This window comes from Ranitomeya variabilis, chromosome 3 (assembly GCF_051348905.1).
Source record: "Ranitomeya variabilis isolate aRanVar5 chromosome 3, aRanVar5.hap1, whole genome shotgun sequence".
NCBI classification, from domain to species: Eukaryota; Metazoa; Chordata; class Amphibia; order Anura; family Dendrobatidae; genus Ranitomeya; species Ranitomeya variabilis.
Window position 1 is genome coordinate 116554166 of NC_135234.1, and position 22013 is coordinate 116576178.

Below are 22013 nucleotides of genomic sequence, written 5' to 3' on the forward strand. Positions count from 1 at the left end.
ACTCTCAGCTTTAACGCAAGCCCCATTTGAACCTATTGATACTATCCCAATAAATATCCTGTCGGTTAAAACAGCCCTCTTAGTTGCACTCACGTCCGCAAGAAGGGTTAGTGATCTACAAGCGTTATCTAGACAACCTCCATACATGCATGCAGTTTAGGTACGATAGTTATTATGAAACCTGATCCCCTTTATCTTCCAAAAGTTGCTTCAAGATTTCATAGGTTACAAGAGGTGGTCCTACCTTCATTTTGTTCTAATCCTACTAATGATAAGGAACATAAATTTCATTCTTTAAATGTAAGAAGATGACGTCTTAAATATATTTCAGTTACAAATACCTGGAAAAAAGATAACTCTTTATTTATATCTTATCAGGGAGTTAGAAAGGGTCTTAGAGTATCTAAAAACACACTAGCCAGATGGATCAGGGAGGCGATCTCTCTCGCTTATACAGCAGGTGGCATGGAGATCCCAGAAGGTATAAAAGCTCACTCCACTCGAGCCGTGGCAACATCCTGGGCGGAGAGATCAGAGGTGTCGATTGAAGACATTTGTAAGGCAGCCACATGGTCTTCTCCATCTACCTTTCTTAAACACTATAGATTGGATCTGGGTGGCTCCTCCGACCTCACGTTTGGGAGAAGGGTGCTTGAGGCAGTTATCCCTCCCTAAATCTTCCTTACTTCTCTGAAAGTCTCTCGTGGTGCTGTCATGGCGACTGAATAAATACGTAAGCTACTTACCGGTAGCAGTGTTTTTTCAGGAGCCCATGACAGCACCCTTATATTCCCTACCCTATTCTTTCTCGGATGGCTCAACACTTTAGTTTTTCCTTTAAATCCTACTTTCACTCACATGGTGAATTGTACCATAGTTTATGCTGTATCTGTGTTACTAACCAAGGGGGTCCTCTCATGCTCTGGAACCAACTGATGCGGGAGAGAGGTACCACCATTTTATGTCTGTAGGTTTCTTGTCCCTGAGGGCGGATCCCCTCTCTCGTGGTGCTGTCATGGGCTCCTGAAAAAACACCGCTATCGGTAAGTAGCTTATGTATTTCACACACAGGAATATGCTTTGAGCTAAACCTTTCCATTGTAGTTCTGGCAGGATGTTTAGGGTCGTTGTCCTGATGGAAGTTGAACCTGCATACCACTCTCAAGTATTTTGCAGTCTATAACTGGTTTTCCTCCAGGATTGCCCTTTACCATCCATCTTCTCATCAACTCTAACGAGGTTCCCTGTCCCTGCTGAAGAAAATCATCTCTACTTCATGATGCTGCCACCACCATATTTGATGGTGGGGATGGTGTTTTCAGGGTGATGTGCACTGCTAGTTTTCGTGCCACTCATGGTATTTTACCTTTAGCCCCAAAAGTTCTACAATGGTCTCATCTGAGCAAAGCACCTTCTTCCACATGCCATTTAAGGAGCACATCTAGCATGTGGAAGAAGTTTCTCTGATCTGTCAACAGTCTGGCCCTAATCCCATTGAGAATCTGTAGTAAGACTAGAATATTGCTTTTCTCTATCCAATTTCATTGTGCTAGAGGTTTTTTTTGCAAAGAAGAATGGGCAAAAATTTCAGCCTCTAGATGTGCAAAGGTGGTAGAGACAGACCCCAGAAGACTTTCAGCAATAATTGCAGCAAAACATGGTTCTACAGAGTATTGACTCGGGGGCTGAATACAAATGTATATCACAATTTTGAGATTTATATTTTAACAATAATTAGAAAACAGTGGATAATTTCCTTTTAGCCATCACAAATACTTGCTAATCAGTGTTGATATACCACATAAAATCACAATGAAATACATGTACGGTAAGATTGTGGGTGTTTTGTGAAAAAAAAAAAAATCTGGAAGAGTTCACAGGGTATGAATACTTTTTCAAGACAATGCTCATTTGCTCACTATATTTACAGATGGCAAAAATGTAATTGACGGGTGTCTGAAAACCTTGTTGTTTTTTTTACAGGGCAATGCGATCTTCAGCTGTAATAGACAATCATGTCTGCATGTAAAGATTATGGTGATAGACTGATTCATTTTTGTAGCCCTTTAACTTTGTAAAGTGCTTTTCAGATTTGCAGATCTGTAGATCCGCAGGTGTCTGTTTGCCTTTTCTGCGGTCATAATCTTATGTAATCGGTGCAGAAGCCTTTTGATGAAGATGTTTGAAGGCTACAAAAGCATTCATTATATTTATTTATAGCTGTAGAGTTTTGTACTGGTGACTTTTTATGTAATTAGGGATGTGGTTGCTAGGCATTTCTCTCAAAGCGCAGCAGGGAATGTGGTTTTCACATTCCGCTCCAATTTTGTTTCTAACCTCAGCTGTTTTGTGACAGTAGGCATAAAAGCTATAGTATCACCCAAGATGGCCAAGGGCTGCTGACAACTAGGAAAACATTTTCTGATGATTCCTCAGATAAATCATTTTGTGGACACATTATACTCTACTCTTCAGCCCCTTGTAGGATGTGTCGGTAAAATTCCAATCTCTAAAGCTAATAAGAGAGCTAAATTTCTGTGAATGATCTGAATAATTGCATGGGCATCACAGATTTTTCTATGGTACTAACATCAATAAGTTCCATGTAATGAAATCTACACTAATGGCAACTTGCCTACAGTGGTGTGAAAAAGTGTTTGCCCCCTTCCTGATTTCCTATTCTTGTGCCTGTTTGTCACATTTAAATGTTTCAGATCCTAAAACAGATTTAAATATTCGACAAAGATAACACAAGTAATCACAAAATGCAGTTAATAAATGATGGTCTTTATTATTAATGGAAAAAGAAATCCAAACCTACAGGGCCCCATTTGAAAAAGTGATTGCCCCCTAAACCCAATAAGTGGTTGAGCCATCGTTAGCAGCAACAACTGCAATCAAGCCTTTGCGAGAACTGGCAATGAGTTTTTACAACTCTCTGGAGGAATTGTGTCCCACTCATCTTTGCAGAATTGTAATTCAGCTACATTGGAGGGTTTCCAAGCTTAAACCTCCTTTTTAAGGTCATGCCACTGTGATGGAAATATATATATTTTCATCTAGATCTCATTTCCATAACACCACAGCATCTGAATCGGACTAAGGTCAGGACTTTGACTAGGCCACTCCAAAGTCTTAATTTTGTTTTTCTTAAGCCATTCAGAGGTGGACTTGCTGGTGTGTTTTGGATCATTGTCTTGCATAACTCAAGTGTGCTTCAACTTGAAGTGACAAACAGATGGCCGGACATTCTTTTTCAGGATTTTTTGGTAGACAGCAGAATTCATGGTTCCATTTACCACACCAGGTCCTGAAGCAGCATAACAGCCCCAGACCATCACACTACCACCACTATATTTTACTGTTGGCATGATGATACTTTTCTGAAATGCTGTGTTACTTCCATGCCAGATGTAATGGGACATACACCTTCCAAAAAGTTCAACTTTTGTTTCATCAATCCGCAGAGTGTTCTCCCAAAAGTGTTTGGGATCATCAAGATGTTTTCTGGAAAAACTAAGACTCGTTTTTATGTTCTTTTTGTTCAGCAGTAGTTTTAGTCTTGAAACTTTGCCATGCAGGCCATTTTTGCCCAGTCTTTTTCTTATGGTTTAATCATGAACACTGACCTTAACTGAGGCAAGTGAGTCCTGCAGTTTTTTGGATGTTGTTGTGGGGTCTTTTGTGACGTTTTGGATGAGTTGTACCAGTGTTCTTGGTATAATTTTGGTGGCCCGGCCACTCTTGGGAAGGTTCACCACTGTTCCATTTTTCCGCCATTTGTCGATAATGGCTCTCACTGTGGGTCCCTTGAGTCCCAAAACTTTAGAAATTGCATTAAAACCATTTCCAGATGGATAGATCTCAATTATTTTGTTTCTCATTTGTTCCAGAATTTCTTTAAATCAGGGCATGATGTCTAGCTTTTGAGGAACTTTTGATCTGCTTCACTTTGTCAGGCAGGTCCTATATAAGTAATTTTTTGATTGAGAATAGGTGTGGCAGTAATCAGTCCTGGAGGTGGCTAGGGTATTTGGACTCAGCTTCCCAAAGATGTGATAAACTTAATTTATGTTTTGGGGGGCCCTGTAGGTTTCGATTTCTTTTTCCTTAATAATAAAGACTTTCATCTATAAACTGCATTTTGTGTTTACTTATGTAACTTTGTTTGGTGATCTGAAACAAAGTGGAAGTTCTGTCATCAGGATTTTGCTAAGTAAGCTACAGACATTGTCAGGTCGGCGCGGTTATACTGATTAAAAGGATACCTTGTGGTTATTTAATCTGTATTTGCAATTTTCAGTTAATGAGAATCTCGTGCTTCAGGGTGGTCTGTGGGGGTCTTTATGTGGTGCTCTGCTTAAGGTACCTTCACACTAAGCGACTTTGCAACGAGAACGACGACGATCCGTGACGTTGCAGCGTCCTGGATAGCGATCTCGTTGTGTTTGACACGCAGCAGCGATCTGGATCCCGCTGTGATATCGCTGGTCGGAGCTAGAAGTCGAGAACTTTATTTAGTCGCTGATCACCCGCTGTCATCGCTGGATCGGTGTGTGTGAGACTGGGATAGGGTAATCCTACAGAGGGAATGCGAGTGGACGTTCAGAATGGACACTATGTCCCCTAAGGGGATAAATGAACAGCAGTCATTCACCTGCTTCCTGTAGGGTTCTGCCCCTTTAAATGCAGACATCAATCCTGTGTAATTATGTTTTTTAGGGACTCTAAGTCATATATAGGGACCTGGTCTAGCTCTCGACCCTTGTTTGGCTCCTATTTTTTAGGGGCACACATAGATTAGTATGTATTTCATCTGAATGATAAAAATCCTCATTGATTACGAGCCGTAACGAGATTGCGTATTACCCGTGAGTGGAGAAAGTAGCGAATTTGTTAGGTTTGACTCATGTGTATATATATATAGGGCCAATCCTTTATTGGGACCATCATGATGTATCGAATAAATTAAAATGATGGTCTATTTCTTTATTTGTTATGATTTAATTCTAAATATCCTCCATCCTAGTTAGTATCTCAGTATCTGCTTAAGTGCATGCAGTTCATATAATATAGCGTCCATGTTGGAATCGGCCTCTTTAAGCACTTGCGATTCTGTATACATCAGATGTGAATACAATTGACACAAAAAGGTATACTACTTTAGTAAAGCTGGGGTTTCCGACATTAACAAGCCTAAAGCGCATGCGCGAAGAAGATGGGGCTTATGGTTTGGGATCGACCGAGCGTCCCATTCTGAGCAGGCGCATTGGCTGATTTCTGTGTGTAAGGGCCTTCTCGCTCTCTTCTGTCCCTAATCCTGGAAAATAAATACGTAGGTGGGAGGTGTGGTTATAATACTCCCCTACCTCTACTGGGCAAGCGCGGAAGGATCCGGGTGAAACGCAGGGATCGTCTGAGCGTTCCACTATGGAGCAGGCGCAGTAAATGATTCCTGATTCTAGTGACGCTACTTCCGGTCTCATGACAGGAAGCACATACACGGGACGCGTCTGCGGCTCCATTTAAAATGAGGTAACATTATCAGCGTCCCAAAGGATTATCAACCATCGAGACACATGGCACTGAATCTAGCCTCCTGAGGAGCCAGAGAGGCGAAACGCGTAGAGGCGACACAGAGACAAGGCGGACGGCACTTCACGGCATATGAACCCCACGATGAGTATTTAATGTGGTGGTTCGCAAATTGATAATATTCTTCCTGAATTTGATGGCAAAGTTTTTTTTGTGGATGTAAAAGGGCATTGTTTCCATCATATATAAGTGCATTATCTGATATTAATGGTGGTGATAGATATCCCAGGGAGGGGATATATCGGAGTATGATGGGCCATCAGTATGAATATTTATTCTTTATGCACTGAGCCCCTGGATGGCAATGTTTTGTGGTGTAGTATATAAGCACCATTTCGGATAATATCGATGTCAGTGGTGATTATTTGATAAAATCTCAACTGAGGGTGATCCATCTAAATGTACAAAAATCCACGTCAGCCTAAGCAAGAGATCCGTGTGTTTTTTCAAATATACGCTGCTACCTATTATGCTTGATTTATCATAATCCCCAACAAACCTGGGGGAGTAGTTATCAATAAGCGGCATTTGTTTAAAAACGCACGTTGCCATAAGCCTGTGTCTGCATGTGCTCAAACTGTTTTTATATTCACGGTGTGGGATATAGGTTTCCCTAGACGTTAGCTTGGTCTATGTATTAGTCCGCAGGGGTCCTTTAGTACACGATTGTGTGGGTAGAGGGGCCCTACTCATTGTTTAGGGCTTTATAGGGACCCCAGGGCGAGCCGTCGTGGAGCGGGGGCGCCACAACGCCATCCCATAGGGTGCCAACCCCCGCAGATAGGCAGACTGTAACGTCAGACAGCATATAGGGTGCACCTTTTTCCCTTTCACCAAGTTTTTCACAGTTTTTTCTTTTGGTGTTTTTTCTTTTGGTTTTTTTTGGGACAGCCACAGGGTTGTGGTTTTTAAATCATATTTAATAAAATATATTTTTAGTTTTTGAGTAATTTATGTTTTCCGTGTGTGACACCGATCCAGCGATGTGTTCACTTGTAACCAGGGTAAATATCGGGTTACTAAGCGCAGGGCCGCACTTAGTAACCCGATATTTACCCTGGTTACCATTGTAAAAGTAAAAAAAAAAACACTACATACTCACATTCTGATGTCTGTCACGTCCCCCGCCGGCGGCGGCTTCCCTGCACTGAATGTGTCAGCGCCGGCCGGCCGTAAAGCAGAGCACAGCGGTGACGTCGGGTTACTAAGCGCGGCCCTGCACTTAGTAACCCGATGTTTACCCTGGTTACCCGGGTGCTGCAGGGGGACTTCGGCATCGTTGAAGACAGTTTCAACGATGCCAAAGTCGTTCCCCTGATCGTTGGTCGCTGGAGAGAGCTGTGTGTGTGACAGCTCCCCAGCGACCTAAACAGCGACTTACCAACGATCGCATCGCTGGTCGTGATTGTTGGTAAGTCGTTTAGTGTAACGGTACCTTTAGGTATCTAAGTTAATCTCATTAAATACAAATACAGATTAAAGAACAACCACAAGATGGATTTCAGCAACCAAGGTATCATTGTAACCAGTATAACCGCGTCAACTTGACACTGTCTGTAGGTTACTGGGCACAATCCTGCTGACAGGTTCCCTTTTAAGTGTGACAAACATAGAAAAAAAATCAGGAAAGGGAAAAAAACGTTTTCATTTTCACACCACTGTATATATTATATGTGGGCTAATGTTGAGGCTTGTTGATGTATGCCTTGCGTTTTTCTTATCTTTTCTGATCTAACAATACTAAATGTGTTTGATCTTAGAGATTGTCCCACAAATAAAGTACATATTAATCAACAGATCTTGGTATAAAAATAAGTTCCACAATTAGATGTGTTACAATGAAATGTTCCTGTGCTGAGATAATCTTATACATGTGCCCCTGCTGTGTGCTGTGTAATGGCCGTACAGGAACATGGTCTGATCATACCACAGCTCCTGGGCAGGGGAGGAAGCAAAAGAGTGTACACACAGGACAGCATCAGAGCGCACATGATTCTTTCTGAGATATAATTGCTCTGCCTCACAGAATTAGTTGTGATCCCCGCTGTCCTGTCTGTATACTCTTTCCTTCCTCCCCTGCCCAGGAGCTGTGGTATGATCAGACCATGTTCCTGTACGGTCAGACACAGCCATTACACAGTACACAGCAGGGGCACATTTATAAGATTATCTACACACCGGAACATTTTTTTTTAACACCTCCAATTGTGGAACATTTTTTTCTTAGCGCTAATGATTAAAATTTACTTTTTTCATGGGAAAACCCCTCTTGGCTTGTCATACCCATGATAAAGCTGTCGGAGGCTCATTTGTTCAGCTGACAGACGTTTCCCCTGACTCCCCCATATCCTTGAGGGCTTATTTCGGCTGAACTTTCATGTTTTTCGCAGGGAGAGTTGCTGGTGCTTACTGCTTTTAATTTACATAACTCCACGTACTAATAATGGATTGTGTCTTGTGCAGGATTTTCCAAATTACTTGAAGCTGAGTGACTTTAATCGTTTGTTACATGAGTCCCAGAAAGAAGTTCTACGATTACAGAAGCAAATCGCTATGAAACACTTGAAAGAATCTCTTAATTTGTCAAGATCTGAGGCTCATAGTTCTCCAAAGCTCGCCCAAGCAATGTGTGTAAGACTGGTTTCTCCAGAGCAACACACAAGGGATCTGGAAAATTCTTTAATGGCATCATCGATTGACTCTGTTCAGGTGAGAGAAATTTGCAGTCAAAAAACGTTTCTAGGGTTACAGAGTATTGAGTGTTAAAGGGACGGTCAGCACAGAATGACTGTCCAAACCAAGTACAGGCACTCGGTGCTCCATGGCGGGGCCAGTCGTTTATATACACCTTCCCTCCTTCTGGTTTTCCATCTATCCGTGCCCTTCTCTTGCTTGGTGAAGCCAGACCTGGCAATCAAAGAAGAGGGGAAATCCATCATGCCCGTTCCTTTTGTTATCAGGAGCCAAGCACCTAAATTTCCAGCATCAACTTACCGTTCCCTCTGCATTGAGAACACATGCATGCTCTGCTGAGCCAAGTATCGGGGGTCTGGGAGAAGTAGCTGGTTCGTTGTCGGCTGCTTAATGTGTAAGAGCACCTTTATTTACACACTACAGTAGATTGAAACAGAAGTGAGGGAGGGATTCCTCTACCCCCACCCCCATGATCGTATGATGTTGGCAAATCTAGCATTACATAGGTGGTCAAAGCCAGTGTGTATTTTGTATGTCTGAAGATCTGCTTAGATAAAAACTTTGGAAGGATTTCTGAACTAATTATAAACAGATAAAGGTTAAACTTTGAGATTTGCTTGAGGATTAAATCCTGGATTAATAAGAAAAGAATAAAGTATTCGTCAAGTCCACTGAGATTTGCTCTGTTTCTAGCCTTTACAAGTGAGTGCAATAATGGTTTAAATAATTCACAATGCTTGGTTAATTCACACGGGGGCTTATTTGTGTTCGATTTTATCTGATAAGTGAGTTTCATAAGTAAGCCATAAGTTAAAGTAAGTAACATAAGTTAAAGTTTGAGTTTTTATGCCATAGTACAGAGCAGGTTATACATTTCATACTCCATAATGGATTTATGTGTAAATCAAAAGGGTTTTCCCACGAACAAAGTACTGTATTTTTCGGACTATTAGATGCACCGTACCGTAAGACACACCTAGGTTTTAGATGAGCAAAATTATTAAAAAATAATGAAGCAAAAATGTGATCAATTCTGTACTAATATCCCCTATCCTGGTATATATATCTCCCCATTCCAGGTACACATGGTCCCCTCATACCCCATCCTGGTATGCATGACCCCCTTATCCATATCCTGGTAGGCATGGCCGCCTCATCCCTATCCTGGTAGGCATGGCCCCATCATCCTCATCCTGGTATGCAGAGCCCCCTCATCCGCATCTTGGTATGATGCATGGCCCTCTCATCCCCATCCTGGTATGCATGGCCCCCTGATTCCCATCCTTGTATGCATGGCCCCCTCATCCCCATCCTGGTATGCATGGCCTCCTCATCCCTATCATGATATGTATGGCCCCCTCATGCCTATCCTGTTGTACAGGGCTCCCATCTCCATCCTGGTATGCATGGTCCCCATCAGAAAAACTTAAAAAAAAAAAAAAACCATTCTACTTAACTTTTTGTGCTCCCTCGCAGCTTCCTGTTCCGATGCCAGCAGCTGATATATACTTGTAAGTAGCGCATGGCCGTGATGTCATGCGCTGCCTACAAGCAGAGGACAGCTGCCAGAATACTCACTGTTCCTCATGCTGGGACTATAGGCGTGTGGAGCAGTGAATATTCACTGATCTTTAATAGTCGGCACAGTGTTAGCCGCAGCCGCCGGCTTCCTGCAGCTGCCCAGCGTTCACGTGTGCCCACTACTAAAGGGAATGAATATTCACTGAGAGCAGTGAATATTCATTCTCTTTAATAGTGGGCACATGTCATAGCCCAGCAGCTGCAGGAGATGGCGGCTGCTGCTCCTGTGCCCACTATTAAAGATCAATGAATATTAACTTCTCTCCACGCCTATGGGAGTGGAGAGCAGTGAATGTTCGCTCCCTTAAGTAGTGGGCACACATGAAAGCCCGGCAGCTGCAGGAAGCCGGCGGCTACAGCTAATAGCGTGTCCGCTATTACAGAGACATGAATATTCACAGCTTTCCATTCCCATGGGCGTGGAGTGCAGTGAATAATACTCTTTAGCAGTAGGCACAGGAGTTAGCCACAGCACCCCCCCCCCCCCCCCCCAATTTCCTCCACATTTTTAGAGGAAAAAGGTGTGTCTTATAGTCCGAAAAAATACGATACATTTTAATTAATAGTTCTTGGAATAAAAATAACTTCCACAATAGCATGTTTAAGAAAAAAAGTTCCTGTGCTGAGGTAATCTTATACATGTGCCCCTTCTATGTCATGTGTAATGGCTCTGTTTGAACCTGCAGGAACATGGTCTGATCATACCACATCTCCTGGGCAGGGGAGGGAGCCAAAGAATATACAGACATTACAGCAGGGGATCACAAATTTTTCTTTCTATGAGATAAAGCATCTCACTGCCTCTATTTAAACAAAGCTTTACCTCAAAGAAAGAATTATTTGCGATCCCCTGCTGTCCTGTCTGTATACCCTTTTGCTTTCTCCCCTGCCCAGTAGCTGTGGTATGATCAGACCATGTTCCTGTACGGTCAGACACAGCCATTACACAGTACACATTTTATAAGATTTTTATATTAAACTATAGACCAAACTGCTATAGGATGAACACACAATGGAGAGGAGCAGGAATACGGTAATCTCTTCAAAGAATTGTTATATGGGTCTTACGTGCATGATCACACTCAATAAACTGTGTTGACAGTTTGGCGATGATATTCCAACATGTAAGAGTGATCAGCATTGTGAGAACTGAATTTTAGTTTATATTGCACTATGCCCAAAATAATTCCATATGTGTAAAAATAAAGTGTGCCTTTTATAAATTTCATAATTTTCATCTGTTTCTGATGTTCTGGTACCAGACACTAACTCCTTTGTTCACCCCCACATATGTTACTGTGGTTGGCAATATGCAGCTAGTAGAGGTGCAGCTAGTAGAACAATGTTTGCGGTTCTTGCTTTCCGGCACTAGCAATTGCCACATAAAGAGATATAATGATAAAAAATTCCGGACAAAAATGTGTAACACACAAAGTCCCAATTGTTTCAGTCCCGGTAGCTGAGCTTCTTCACTAGGCGCTCTCAGTAATCCACAATAGACTGTTGTTGGAGTAATCCGAGATTGTCATTTTAACCCCTTCCCGACCCATGACGCCTATGTGGCGTCATGGAATGATCGCATCCCTGCAGATCGGGTGAAAGGGTTAATTCCTATTTTACCCGATCTGCAGGGAGAGGGGGAGTTGTACTTCAGCCTAGGGGGGGTGGCTTTGCCCCCACGTGGCTACGATCGCTCTGATTGGCTGTTGAAAGTGCAACAGCCAATCAGAGCAATTTGCAATATTTCACCTATGAAAATGGTGAAATATTGCAATCCAGCCATGGCCGATGCTGCAATAGCATCTGCCATGGCTGGAAATCATGTTCTGGCCCCCCCCACCGCCCCCGATCTCCTCCCCAGTCCTCCGTTCTGTCCGGTACCCCCCTCCGTCCCCCTTTTCGCTCCCCCGTGCTCCTGTCCGCTCCCCCGTGCTCCTGTCCGCTCCCCCCGTCCTCCGATCCCCCCCCCTGTGCTCCGATCCACCCCCCCACCATCCCCTCATACTTACCGATCCTCCCGAAGTCGGTCCGTCTTCTCCCTGGGCGCCGCCATCTTCCAAGATGGCGGGCGCATGCTCAGTGCGCCCAAAGAATCTGCCGGCTGGCAGATTCGTTACAAGTACATTTTGATCGCTGTGGTAGGTTCTACCACAGCGATCAAAATAAAAAAATAATAAATAAACCCCCCCCTTTATCACCCCCATAGGTAGGGACAATAATAAAATAAAGAAAATATTTTTTTTTCTTTTTCCACTAGGGTTAGGGTTAGAACTAGGGTTAGAACTAGGGGTAGGGTTAGGGTTACGGGTAGGGTTAGGGGTAGGGTTATGGCATGTGCACACAGAGCGGATCGGCCGCGGATCCGCAGCGGATCGGCCGCGGATCCGCAGCGGATCCGCAGCGGATCGGCCGCGGATCCGCAGCGGATCCGCAGCGGATCGGCAGCGGATCGGCCGCGGATCGGCAGCGGATCGGCCGCGGATCGGCCGCGGATCGGCAGCGGATCGGCCGCGGATCGGCAGCGGATCCGCAGCGGATCCGCAGCGGATCGGCAGCGTATCCGCAGCGGATTGGCCGCGGATCCGCAGCGGATTGGCCGCGGATCCGCAGCGGATTGGCCGCTGCGAATTCGAAGCAGTTTTCCATCAGGTTTACAGTACCATGTACACCTAAGGAAAACCAAATCCGCTGTGCCCATGGTGCGGAAAATTCCGTGCAGAAACGCTGCATTGTATTTTCCGCAGCATGTCAATTCTTTGTGCGGATTCCGCAGCGTTTTACACCTGTTCCTCAATAGGAATCCGCAGGTGAAATCCGCACAAAAAAACACTGGAAATCTGCTGTAAATCCGCAGGCAAAACGCAGTGCCTTTTACCTGCAGATTTTTCAAAAATCGTGCGGAAAAATCTCACACGAATCCGCAACGTGGGCACATAGCCTTAGGGTTAGGGTTGGAATTAGAGTTAGGGTTGGAATTAGGGCTAGGGTTTGAAATAGGGTTAAGATTAGGCTTGTGGTTAGGGTTACGGATAGGGTTAGGGGTGTGTTGGGGTTACAGTTGTGGTTAGGGTTGGGATTAGGGTTACGGTTGGGATTAGGGTTAGGATTAGGGTTGGAATTAGGGTTACGGTTGTGTTGCGGTTAGGGTTGTGGTTAGGGGTGTGTTGGGGTTAGGGTTGTGATTAGGGTTATGGCTACAGTTGGGATTAGGATTAGGGGTGTGTTGGGGTTAGTGTTGAAGTTAGAATTGAGGGGTTTCCACTGTTTAGGCACATCAGGGGTCTCCAAACGCAACATGGCGCCACCATTGATTCCAGCCAATCTTGCGTTCAAAAAGTCAAATGGTGCTCCCGCCCTTCCAAGCCCCGACGTGCGCCCAAACAGTGGTTTACCCCCACATTTGGGGTACCAGCGTACTCAGGATAAACTGGGCAACAACTGTTGGGGTCCAATTTCTCCTGTTACCCTTGCAAAAATAAAAAAATACTTGCTAAAACATAATTTTTGAGGAAAGAACAATTATTTTTTATTTTCACGGCTCTTCGTTATAAACGTCTGTGAAGCACTTGGGGGTTGAAAGTGCTCACCACACATCTAGATAAGTTCCTTCGGGGGTCTAGTTTCCAAAATGGGGTCACTTGTGGGGTGTTTCTACTGTTTAGGCACATCAGGGGCTCTGCAAATGCAATGTGACGCCCGCAGACCATTCCATCAAAGTCTGCATTTCAAATGTCACTACTTCCCTTCCGAGCCCTGACGTGTGCCCAAACAGTGGTTTACCCCCACATATGGGGTATCAGCGTACTCACAACAAACTGTGCAACAAATATTGGGGTCCAAATTCTCCTGTTACCCTTGTGAAAATAAAAAATTGCTTGCTAAAACATCTTTTTTGAGGAAAGAAAAATGATTTTTTATTTTCACGGCTCTGCGTTGTAAACTTCTGTGAAGCACTTGGGGGTTGAACGTGCTCACCACACATCTAGATAAGTTCCTTGGGGGGTCTAGTTTCCAAAATGGGGTCACTTGTGGGGGGTTTCTACTGTTTAGGCATATCAGGGGCTCTGCAAACGTAACATGATGCCCGCAGACCATTCCATCAAAGTCTGCATTCCAAAACGTCACTACTTCCCTTCCGAGCCCCGGCATGTGCCCAAACAGTGGTTTACCCCCACATATGGGGTATCAGCGTACTCAGGAGAAACTGGACAACAACTTTTGGGGTCCAATTTCTCCTGTTACTCTTGCAAAAATAAAAAAATTCTGGGCTAAAAAAATATTTTTGAGGAAAGGAAACACATTTATTATTTTCACGGCTCTGCGTTATAAACTTCTGTGAAGCACTTGGGGGTTCAAAGTGCTCACCACACATCTAGATAAGTTCCCTTGGGGGTCTAGTTTCCAAAATGGAGTCACTTGTGGGGAGTTCCTACTGTTTAGGCACATCAGGGACTCTGCAAACGCAACCTGATGCCCGCAGAGCATTCCATCAAAGTCTGCATTTCAAAAAGTCACTACTTCCCTTCCGAGCCCCGGCATGTGCCCAAACAGTGGTTTACCCCCACATATGGGGTATCAGCGTACTCAGGAGAAACTGGACAACAACTTTTGGGGTCCAATTTCTCCTGTTACCCTTGGGAAAATAAAAAATTGTGGGCTAAAAAATCATTTTTGAGAAAAGAAAAATTATTTTTTATTTTCATGGCTCTGCGTTATAAACTTCTGTGAAGCACTTGGGGGTTCAAAGTGCTCACCACACATCTAGATTAGTTCCTTGGGAGGTCTAGTTTCCAAAATGGGGTCACTTGTGTGGGAGCTCCAATGTTTAGGCACACAGGGGCTCTCCAAACGCGACATGGTGTCCGCTAATGATTGGAGCTAATTTTCCATTCAAAAAGCCAAATGGCGTGCCTTCCCTTCCGAGCCCTGCCGTGCGCCCAAACAGTGGTTTACCCCCACATATGGGGTATCATCGTACTCAGGACAAACTGGACAACAAAATTTGGGGTCCAATTTCTCCTATTACCCTTGGGAAAATAAAAAATTCTGGGCTAAAAATCATTTTTGAGGAAAGAAAAATTATTTTTTTATTTTCACGGCTCTGCGTTTTAAACTTCTGTGAAGCACCTGGGGGTTATAAGTGCTCACTATGCATCTAGATAAGTTCCTTGGGGGGTCTAGTTTCCAAAATGGGGTCATTTGTAGGGGAGCTCCAATGTTTAGGCACACAGGGGCTCTCCAAACGCGACATGGTGTCCGCTAACGATTGGAGCTAATTTTCCATTCAAAAAGACAAATGGCACGCCTCCCCTTCCGAGCCTTGCCGTGCACCCAAACAGTGGTTTACCCCCACATATGAGGTATCGGCATACTCAGGAGAAATTGCCCAACAAATTTTAGGATCCATTTTATCCTGTTGCCCATGTGAAAATGAAAGAATTGAGGCTAAAAGAAATTTTGTGTGAAAAAAAAGTACTTTTTCATTTTTGCGGATCAATTTGTGAAGCACCTGGGGGTTTAAAGTGCTCACTATGCCTCTAGATGAGTTCCTTGGGGGGTCTAGTTTCCAAAATGGGGTCACTTGTGGAGGAGCTCCAATGTTTAGGCACACAGGGGCTTTCCAAACGCGACATGGTGTCCGCTAACGATGGAGATAATTTTTCATTCAAAAAGTCAAATGGCGCTCCTTCCCTTCTGAGCCTTACCATGTGCCCAAACAGTGGTTTACCCCCACATGTGAGGTATTGGTGTACTCAGGAGAAACTGCCCAACAAAATTTAGGATCCATTTTATCCTGTTGCCCATGTGAAAATGAAAAAATTGAGGCTAAAATAATTTTTTTGTGAAAAAAAAGTACTTTTTCATTTTTACGGATCAATTTGTGAAGCACCTGGGGGTTTAAAGTGCTCACTATGCTTCTAGATAAGTTCCTTTGGGGGTCTAGTTTCCAAAATGTGGTCACTTGTGGGGGAGCTCCAATGTTTAGGCACACGGGGGCTCTCCAAATGCGACATGGTGTCCGCTAAAGATTGGAGCCAATTTTTCATTCAAAAAGTGAAATGGCGCTCCTTCCCTTCCGAGCCCTGCCGTGCGCCCAAACAGTGGTTTACCCCCACATATGAGGTATCAGCGTACTCAGGACAAATTGGACAACAACGTTCGTGGTCCAGTTTCTCCTTTTACCCTTGGGAAAATAAAAAATTGTTGCTAAAAGATCATTTTTGTGACTAAAAAGTTAAATGTTCATTTTTTACTTCCATGTTGCTTCTGCTGCTGTGAAACACCTGAAGGGTTAATAAACTTCTTGAATGTGTTTTTGAGCACCTTGAGGGGTGCAGTTTTTAGAATGGTGTCACTTTTGGGTATTTTCAGCCATATAGAACCCTCAAACTGACTTCAAATGTGAGGTGGTCCCTAAAAAAAATGGTTTTGTAAATTTTGTTGTAAAAATGAGAAATCACTGGTCAAATTTTAACCCTTATAACTTCCTAGCAAAAAAAAAATTTGTTTCCAAAATTGTGCTGATGTAAAGTAGACATGTGGGAAATGTTATTTATTAACTATTTTGTGTCACATAACTCTCTGGTTTAACAGAATAAAAATTCAAAATGTGAAAATTGCGAAATTTTCAAAATTTTTGCCAAATTTCCATTTTTTTCACAAATAAACTCAGAAATTATCGACCTAAATTTACCACTAACATGAAGCCCAATATGTCACGAAAAAACAATCTCAGAATCGCTAGGATCCGTTGAAGCGTTCCTGAGTTATTACCTCATAAAGGGACACTGGTCAGAATTGCAAAAAACGGCAAGGTCATGAAGGGGTTAATTTTTGGGCCTCACTCGCCTGTGAAGCCTGAAGACTACAGCGCTCGTTGGGATCCACATTCAGCTGTGTTGGAGACCTCAATAGACTGCATATGCCGGTGAACTCCAGCGCCACTGGATCATACTCAGAGCATGTGGCATGTTTGTCTGTCAGTGTAACGCTGACAGTTTGTGAAGCATAGCAAAGCTCCTGCAATGCTATGCTTTACAAGCAGTCAGACTACAAAAAGTTAGTCCCTTAAGTAGGACAAATTTAAAAAAAAAAAATTGTAAAAATATTTAAAAAGAAAAAAATCACTGAATTTTAAAAAATAATAATATATTGCACCCATAAATTTGGAAAAAAACAAAAAAAAGTACACATTTGGTATCTCCGCGTCTGGAATGACCCAATCTATAAAACTGTCCCACTAGCTTTAGTGAACACAGTAAAAAAAGATGCTTTATCATCATACTGCCAAACATAAAGTGGACTAAGACTCTATAAAAAAGACGAATGTAAATAAATCTCTGAAATCGTCATCTTGTCCTGCAAAAAAACAAGCCGCCATGCAGCTCAAACAGAAAAATAAGTTATAGCCCTCAAAATAAAGCAATACAAAAATATATATATATATATTTTTTATAAAATAGGTTTTGAGTAAAAGCACCAAAACATAAACTATATACATGTGGTATTGCTGTAATTGTACTAACCCGAAGAATAAAGCTGCCTTATCAGTTTTACCACATGCGGAATGGCATAAAAAAACTAAAAATTCCCAATTCCTGAATTGCTGTCTTTTTGTCTCGCAAAAATCGCAATAGAAAGCAATCAAAAAGTCATGTGGCCGAAAATGGTACCAATAAAAACGTCAACTCGTCCCACAAGAAATAAGCCCATATGTGACTTTGTCGGCCGAAGTATGGAAAAATAGAGCTCTCAAAATATGGCAATGCAAAAACTAGTTTTTGCAAAAAAAGCGTCTTTTAGTGTGTGACAGCAGCCAAACAGAAAAAAACAATATAAATCTGGTATCACTGTAAATGCACCGATCCGAAGAATAAGGTCGTCTAATCACTTAGACCACACGAGAAACGATGTAAAAAAATAAAAACAATTCTTCACCTGCTGTTTATTTGTTCATTCTGCCTTCCAATGACCTCAGTAAAGCTCAGCTCACATTTATCCTGCGCTCTACACTGAGCGCTTACATCAGGATTTCTGTGTAAATCTCTGAAATATGTGATTCAGACAGGACCCCTATCGGAAGATTCCTTATAATGAAACAGATTGAGACAGTGTGGACGCCGTCTGGCCTATGTTCCAGCGCTGTCAATCTTTTTAGGTGTGCATAAAAGTGCCCTGGGCCACAGTTTTGTGCACTTCAGAAGAAAAGGACAAATGAAAAGAGTCTAGAGTAACTCTTCTACCTCATTATAGTGAGTGTCTCCCTTGAGGGGTTTCATCTGAATCAAGTCACCTGGAGATTTAGATGGAAATCACCGTGTTGGTGTTCAACATAGAGCGCAGATGTTATGTAAAATGTTACCAATAAAATTAATAAAAATATAGGGGGCTTCCATGTTACTTGTAGTACACAGGCTCTGGAAAAGCAAAATGCCCCCTTCCTCAACAACCCCCCACCCCCTCAAAAAAACAAAACAACGAATTCTGTAAATTCTGTGCTCCTAAATCCAAATGCCCCCTCAATTCTGAGCACCCCAGTGTGCTTATGCAGCAGTTAGTGTCCACATGTTTGGCATTTCTGTAGTGATGAGAGCCTTCCTAATTTACAGGTGCATGAACTGGGCACTATGTACAGGGGCACTACATCATACTGGTCACTAGAACGGCAGTTTGCAATTTTCACTCAGCAACATCCACTGCTGCTTGTTTCTGGAAAACACTCATTGCGTCAAAATTATCTACACCTGTAGATAAATTCCCAATCAGCTATAATTTCCAAAATCAAGTCACTTGAGGGGAGATTCTGCTTTTCTAGCACTTAGGGGCTCTGTATCTGGAAAATCTGCGCTCAAGGAGGCAAATGGTGCTTTGACCCTCCCGAGTCCGTTTGTATGGCTAAGCAACACTGTACAGCCACATATGGAGTGTTTCTACATTCAGCAGAAATTGTGGGACAAATTTTGGTGCCATTTGTACCCATTTCCCAGTGTGAAAATGTAAAATATAGGGCTAAAACAAAAAATTGGTGGTAAAAATGTACCATAAGTATTTTTTTCTTCACTGCCCAATGGCAAAATTAAAACATTGGGGACTAAACGATCATGTTTGTGGAAAAAATATGATTTTTTATTTTCACGCCCGGGCGTTATAAACTTCTGTGAAGCCCCTGGGGGTTCAAAGTGCTCATCACACATCTAGATAAGTTCATTAGGGGGTCTAGTTTCCAAAATGGTGTCACGTGTGGGGGGTTTACACTGTTTCAGCACATCAGGGGCTCGTCAAACACGACATGGGTCCGATCGCAATTCCAGCCAATTTTAGGTTGAAAAAAATCAAACGGCGCTCCTTCCCTTCCGAGCCCTGCCATGCGCCCAAACAGTGGTCCCCCCCACATATGGGATATCAGCGCACTCAGGACACATTGGACAACAACTTTTAGGGTCCAATTTCTCCTGTTACCCTTAGGAAAATAAAAAAATTGTTGCTAAAAGATCATTTTTGTGACTAAAAAGTTAAATGTTAATTTTTTCCTTCCATGTTGTTAACACCTGAAGGGTTAATAAACTTCTTGAGTGTGGTTTTGATCAGCTTGAGGGGTGCAGTTTTTAGAATGGTGTCACTTTTGAGTATTTTCTGCCTTATAGACCCCTAAATGTGACTTCAAATGTGAGGCGGTCCCTAAAAAAAAAATGGTTTTGTAAATTTTGTAGTAAAAATTAGAAATCGCTGGTCAACTTTTGACCCTTATAACTTACTAACAAAAAATGTTGTTTCCAAAATTGTTCTGATGTAAAGTAGACTTGTGGGAAATGTTATTTATTAACTATATTGTGTGACATATTTCTCTGTTTTAAGGGCATAAAAATTCAAAGTTTGAAAATTTCAAAATTTTCCAAATTTTTGCCAAATTTCTTTTTTTTACACAAATAAACGCAAGTTATATCGAAAAATTTTTACCACTCTCATGAAGTACAATTTGTCACAAGAAAACATTCTCAGAATCGCCAGGATCCGTTGAAGCGTTCCAGAGTTATTACCTCATAAAGGGACAGTGGTCAGAATTGTAAAAATTCCCCCGGTCATTAACGTGCAAACCACCCTTGGGGTTTAAGAGGTTAATTCCTGTGAAGCACCTGAAGGGTTAATAAACTTTTTGAATGTGTTGTTGCAGTTTCTAGAATATAGACCCCTCAAAGTCACTTCAAATGTAATGTGATCCCTAAAAAAATAAAAAAGATTTTGTAAATTTTGTTGGAAAAATTAGAACTCGCTCGTCATCTTTTAACTCTTACAACGTCCTAACCAAAAAAAAGTTTCAAAAATTGTGCTGATGTAAAGTAGACATGTGCAAAATGTTATTTATTAACTATTTTCTGTGACTTTTTTTTGCCAATAAATCAGAGTTAAGTTTCAAAATTGCAAACTTGTCAAAATTTTTGCTAAAATTCAAATTGTTTTTCACCAGTTAAATGCAAGTCGTATAGAAGAAATGTTATCACTATCATAAAGTACCATATGTCAGGAAGGAAAAGATCTCTTGGGGGGGGCTAGCTAATGTAATGGGCCCAGAAATAATCCCAAGGAGACCATTCAATTTGAAAGAGATCCACCTTTGCATTTCAAATGGCCGTCAAATATTCCTTACATCTGCAATTCTTCCCAATAGATCCTGATGAGAAGGTGGGTTAGTCTGCTTCCAAAAGGAGGCTATCAAACATTTAGCTGCTGTCAGCAAATGAAGGAGTAATTTAGCAGAATTTTTCCCCATCCCCTATAAGTAGTGTTAAGGAGGTATACTGATGGCTCTAATGGAACTTTTAGTTTCGGGGTTTTGACTGACTTCCAAAACTCAGTTATTTTGGAGCAAGTCCAGTAGATATGGGTCAACGATCCCCGGGTCAGTCCACAGCGCCAGCAGACATCCGGAAAAGGGGTTACATTTATGGAGAATCTCTGGAGTGTGATAGCAGTACATCAAAATCTTATATTGATTCTCCTTCTACAATGTACACATGGAGGCTTTTGCCGCCTTATACCAGATATTCTGCCAAGTCTGGAGTGGTAACTCCCTCCCCAAAAAGCACTCCTACATGACAGGTAGTCATGTAGGAGTGCTTTACTTGGGGGATCAGTCTGAGGTGAATTAATTAACCCATAAATATCTGAAATCAGCCTTTTAGTAGAGGGGCCTCTCTTGCTTAACCCCTTCCTGACATGCGCCGTACTAGTACTGCACTGCGGGAACTGTGTTCCCGCAAACCGCAGTACTAGTACGGTGCTGCTATTTCCGGTCACCGCGTTGCATCGCGCGGTGGCCGGGTGAGGATGGCTGCTGTTTCTAACAGCAGGCCATCCTGGCACATCACCACGAGGGGCTGGTCCGCCCGCCCCGCGTCGGCGATCGCTGTGATTGGCTGGTGAACTTTCACCAGCCAATCACAGCAAAGCTGACAATAAAGTTGTTAAAAAAAAAAAAGCATGTGACAGGCTGTGATTGGTGCTGTGTGACGTCACACCAATCACAGCCGTCACAGTAGGTGGGGTGATCCCCACGTCACCTCACCTGATTAACCCCTATGGCGCTGATTGGCTGAACAATAGCTTCTAGCCAATCAGCTCCAAAGGGGTTAGTTTAAAATACCAATCACAGCCCTGCATGCCATCTTTCTCTCAGATTTGTCGTGCAGAGCGGTTCTCCAAACCCCTCTGTCTTACCTGATTTTACATTGGTGGCCAGTGTGATCAACCCAGCGATCTCCTGCCCTCCTGTGCTGATCTCCTGCTCCAGCTTCGTGCTCTGTGCTCTCTGCTGCCATCTGCCTGCTGTGTGAGGCCTGTGATCACAGCAGCAGCACCTCCCCCACCCCTTTCCCATCCCCCCATCCCTGTTCCAGTACCCCCCCTCCCTCTCCTTCCGCACTTTTTTGCGCTTCTTTTCCTGTGCGCGGCGTCCCGTGCAGAGCATTCGTGCTCTTCCTGTGTCCACAGCACTTTGATCAGTATATCTGCTGATCAGAGACTGCGCCACAAGACTTATTTTTTAGCTAGTTAGTGTAATGGACTTCGCAGACTGAGCGAAGTCCGATTTTTTTTATTTTTTTTTTTTTTTTACAAAAAATAATAATCGTAGTTAGTACAGTGTA

The 22013-nt window shown here is 42.8% G+C and overlaps 1 protein-coding gene across 8 annotated transcripts in view; it reads left to right on the forward strand.

The window, feature by feature from the left end:
* TSPOAP1 (TSPO associated protein 1) overlaps positions 1-22013 on the forward strand; it is a 268852-nt gene that overhangs the window by 125122 nt on the left and 121717 nt on the right. For 7 of the 8 annotated variants that reach the window (XM_077294576.1, XM_077294575.1, XM_077294581.1 and 4 more), the window contains one exon: positions 8059-8304. The exons of the other annotated variant lie outside the window; for it this stretch is intronic. In XM_077294576.1, coding sequence (XP_077150691.1) covers positions 8059-8304 — 246 coding nt within the window. The remainder of the gene's footprint in view (positions 1-8058; positions 8305-22013) is intronic. 8 annotated transcript variants of the gene reach the window in all.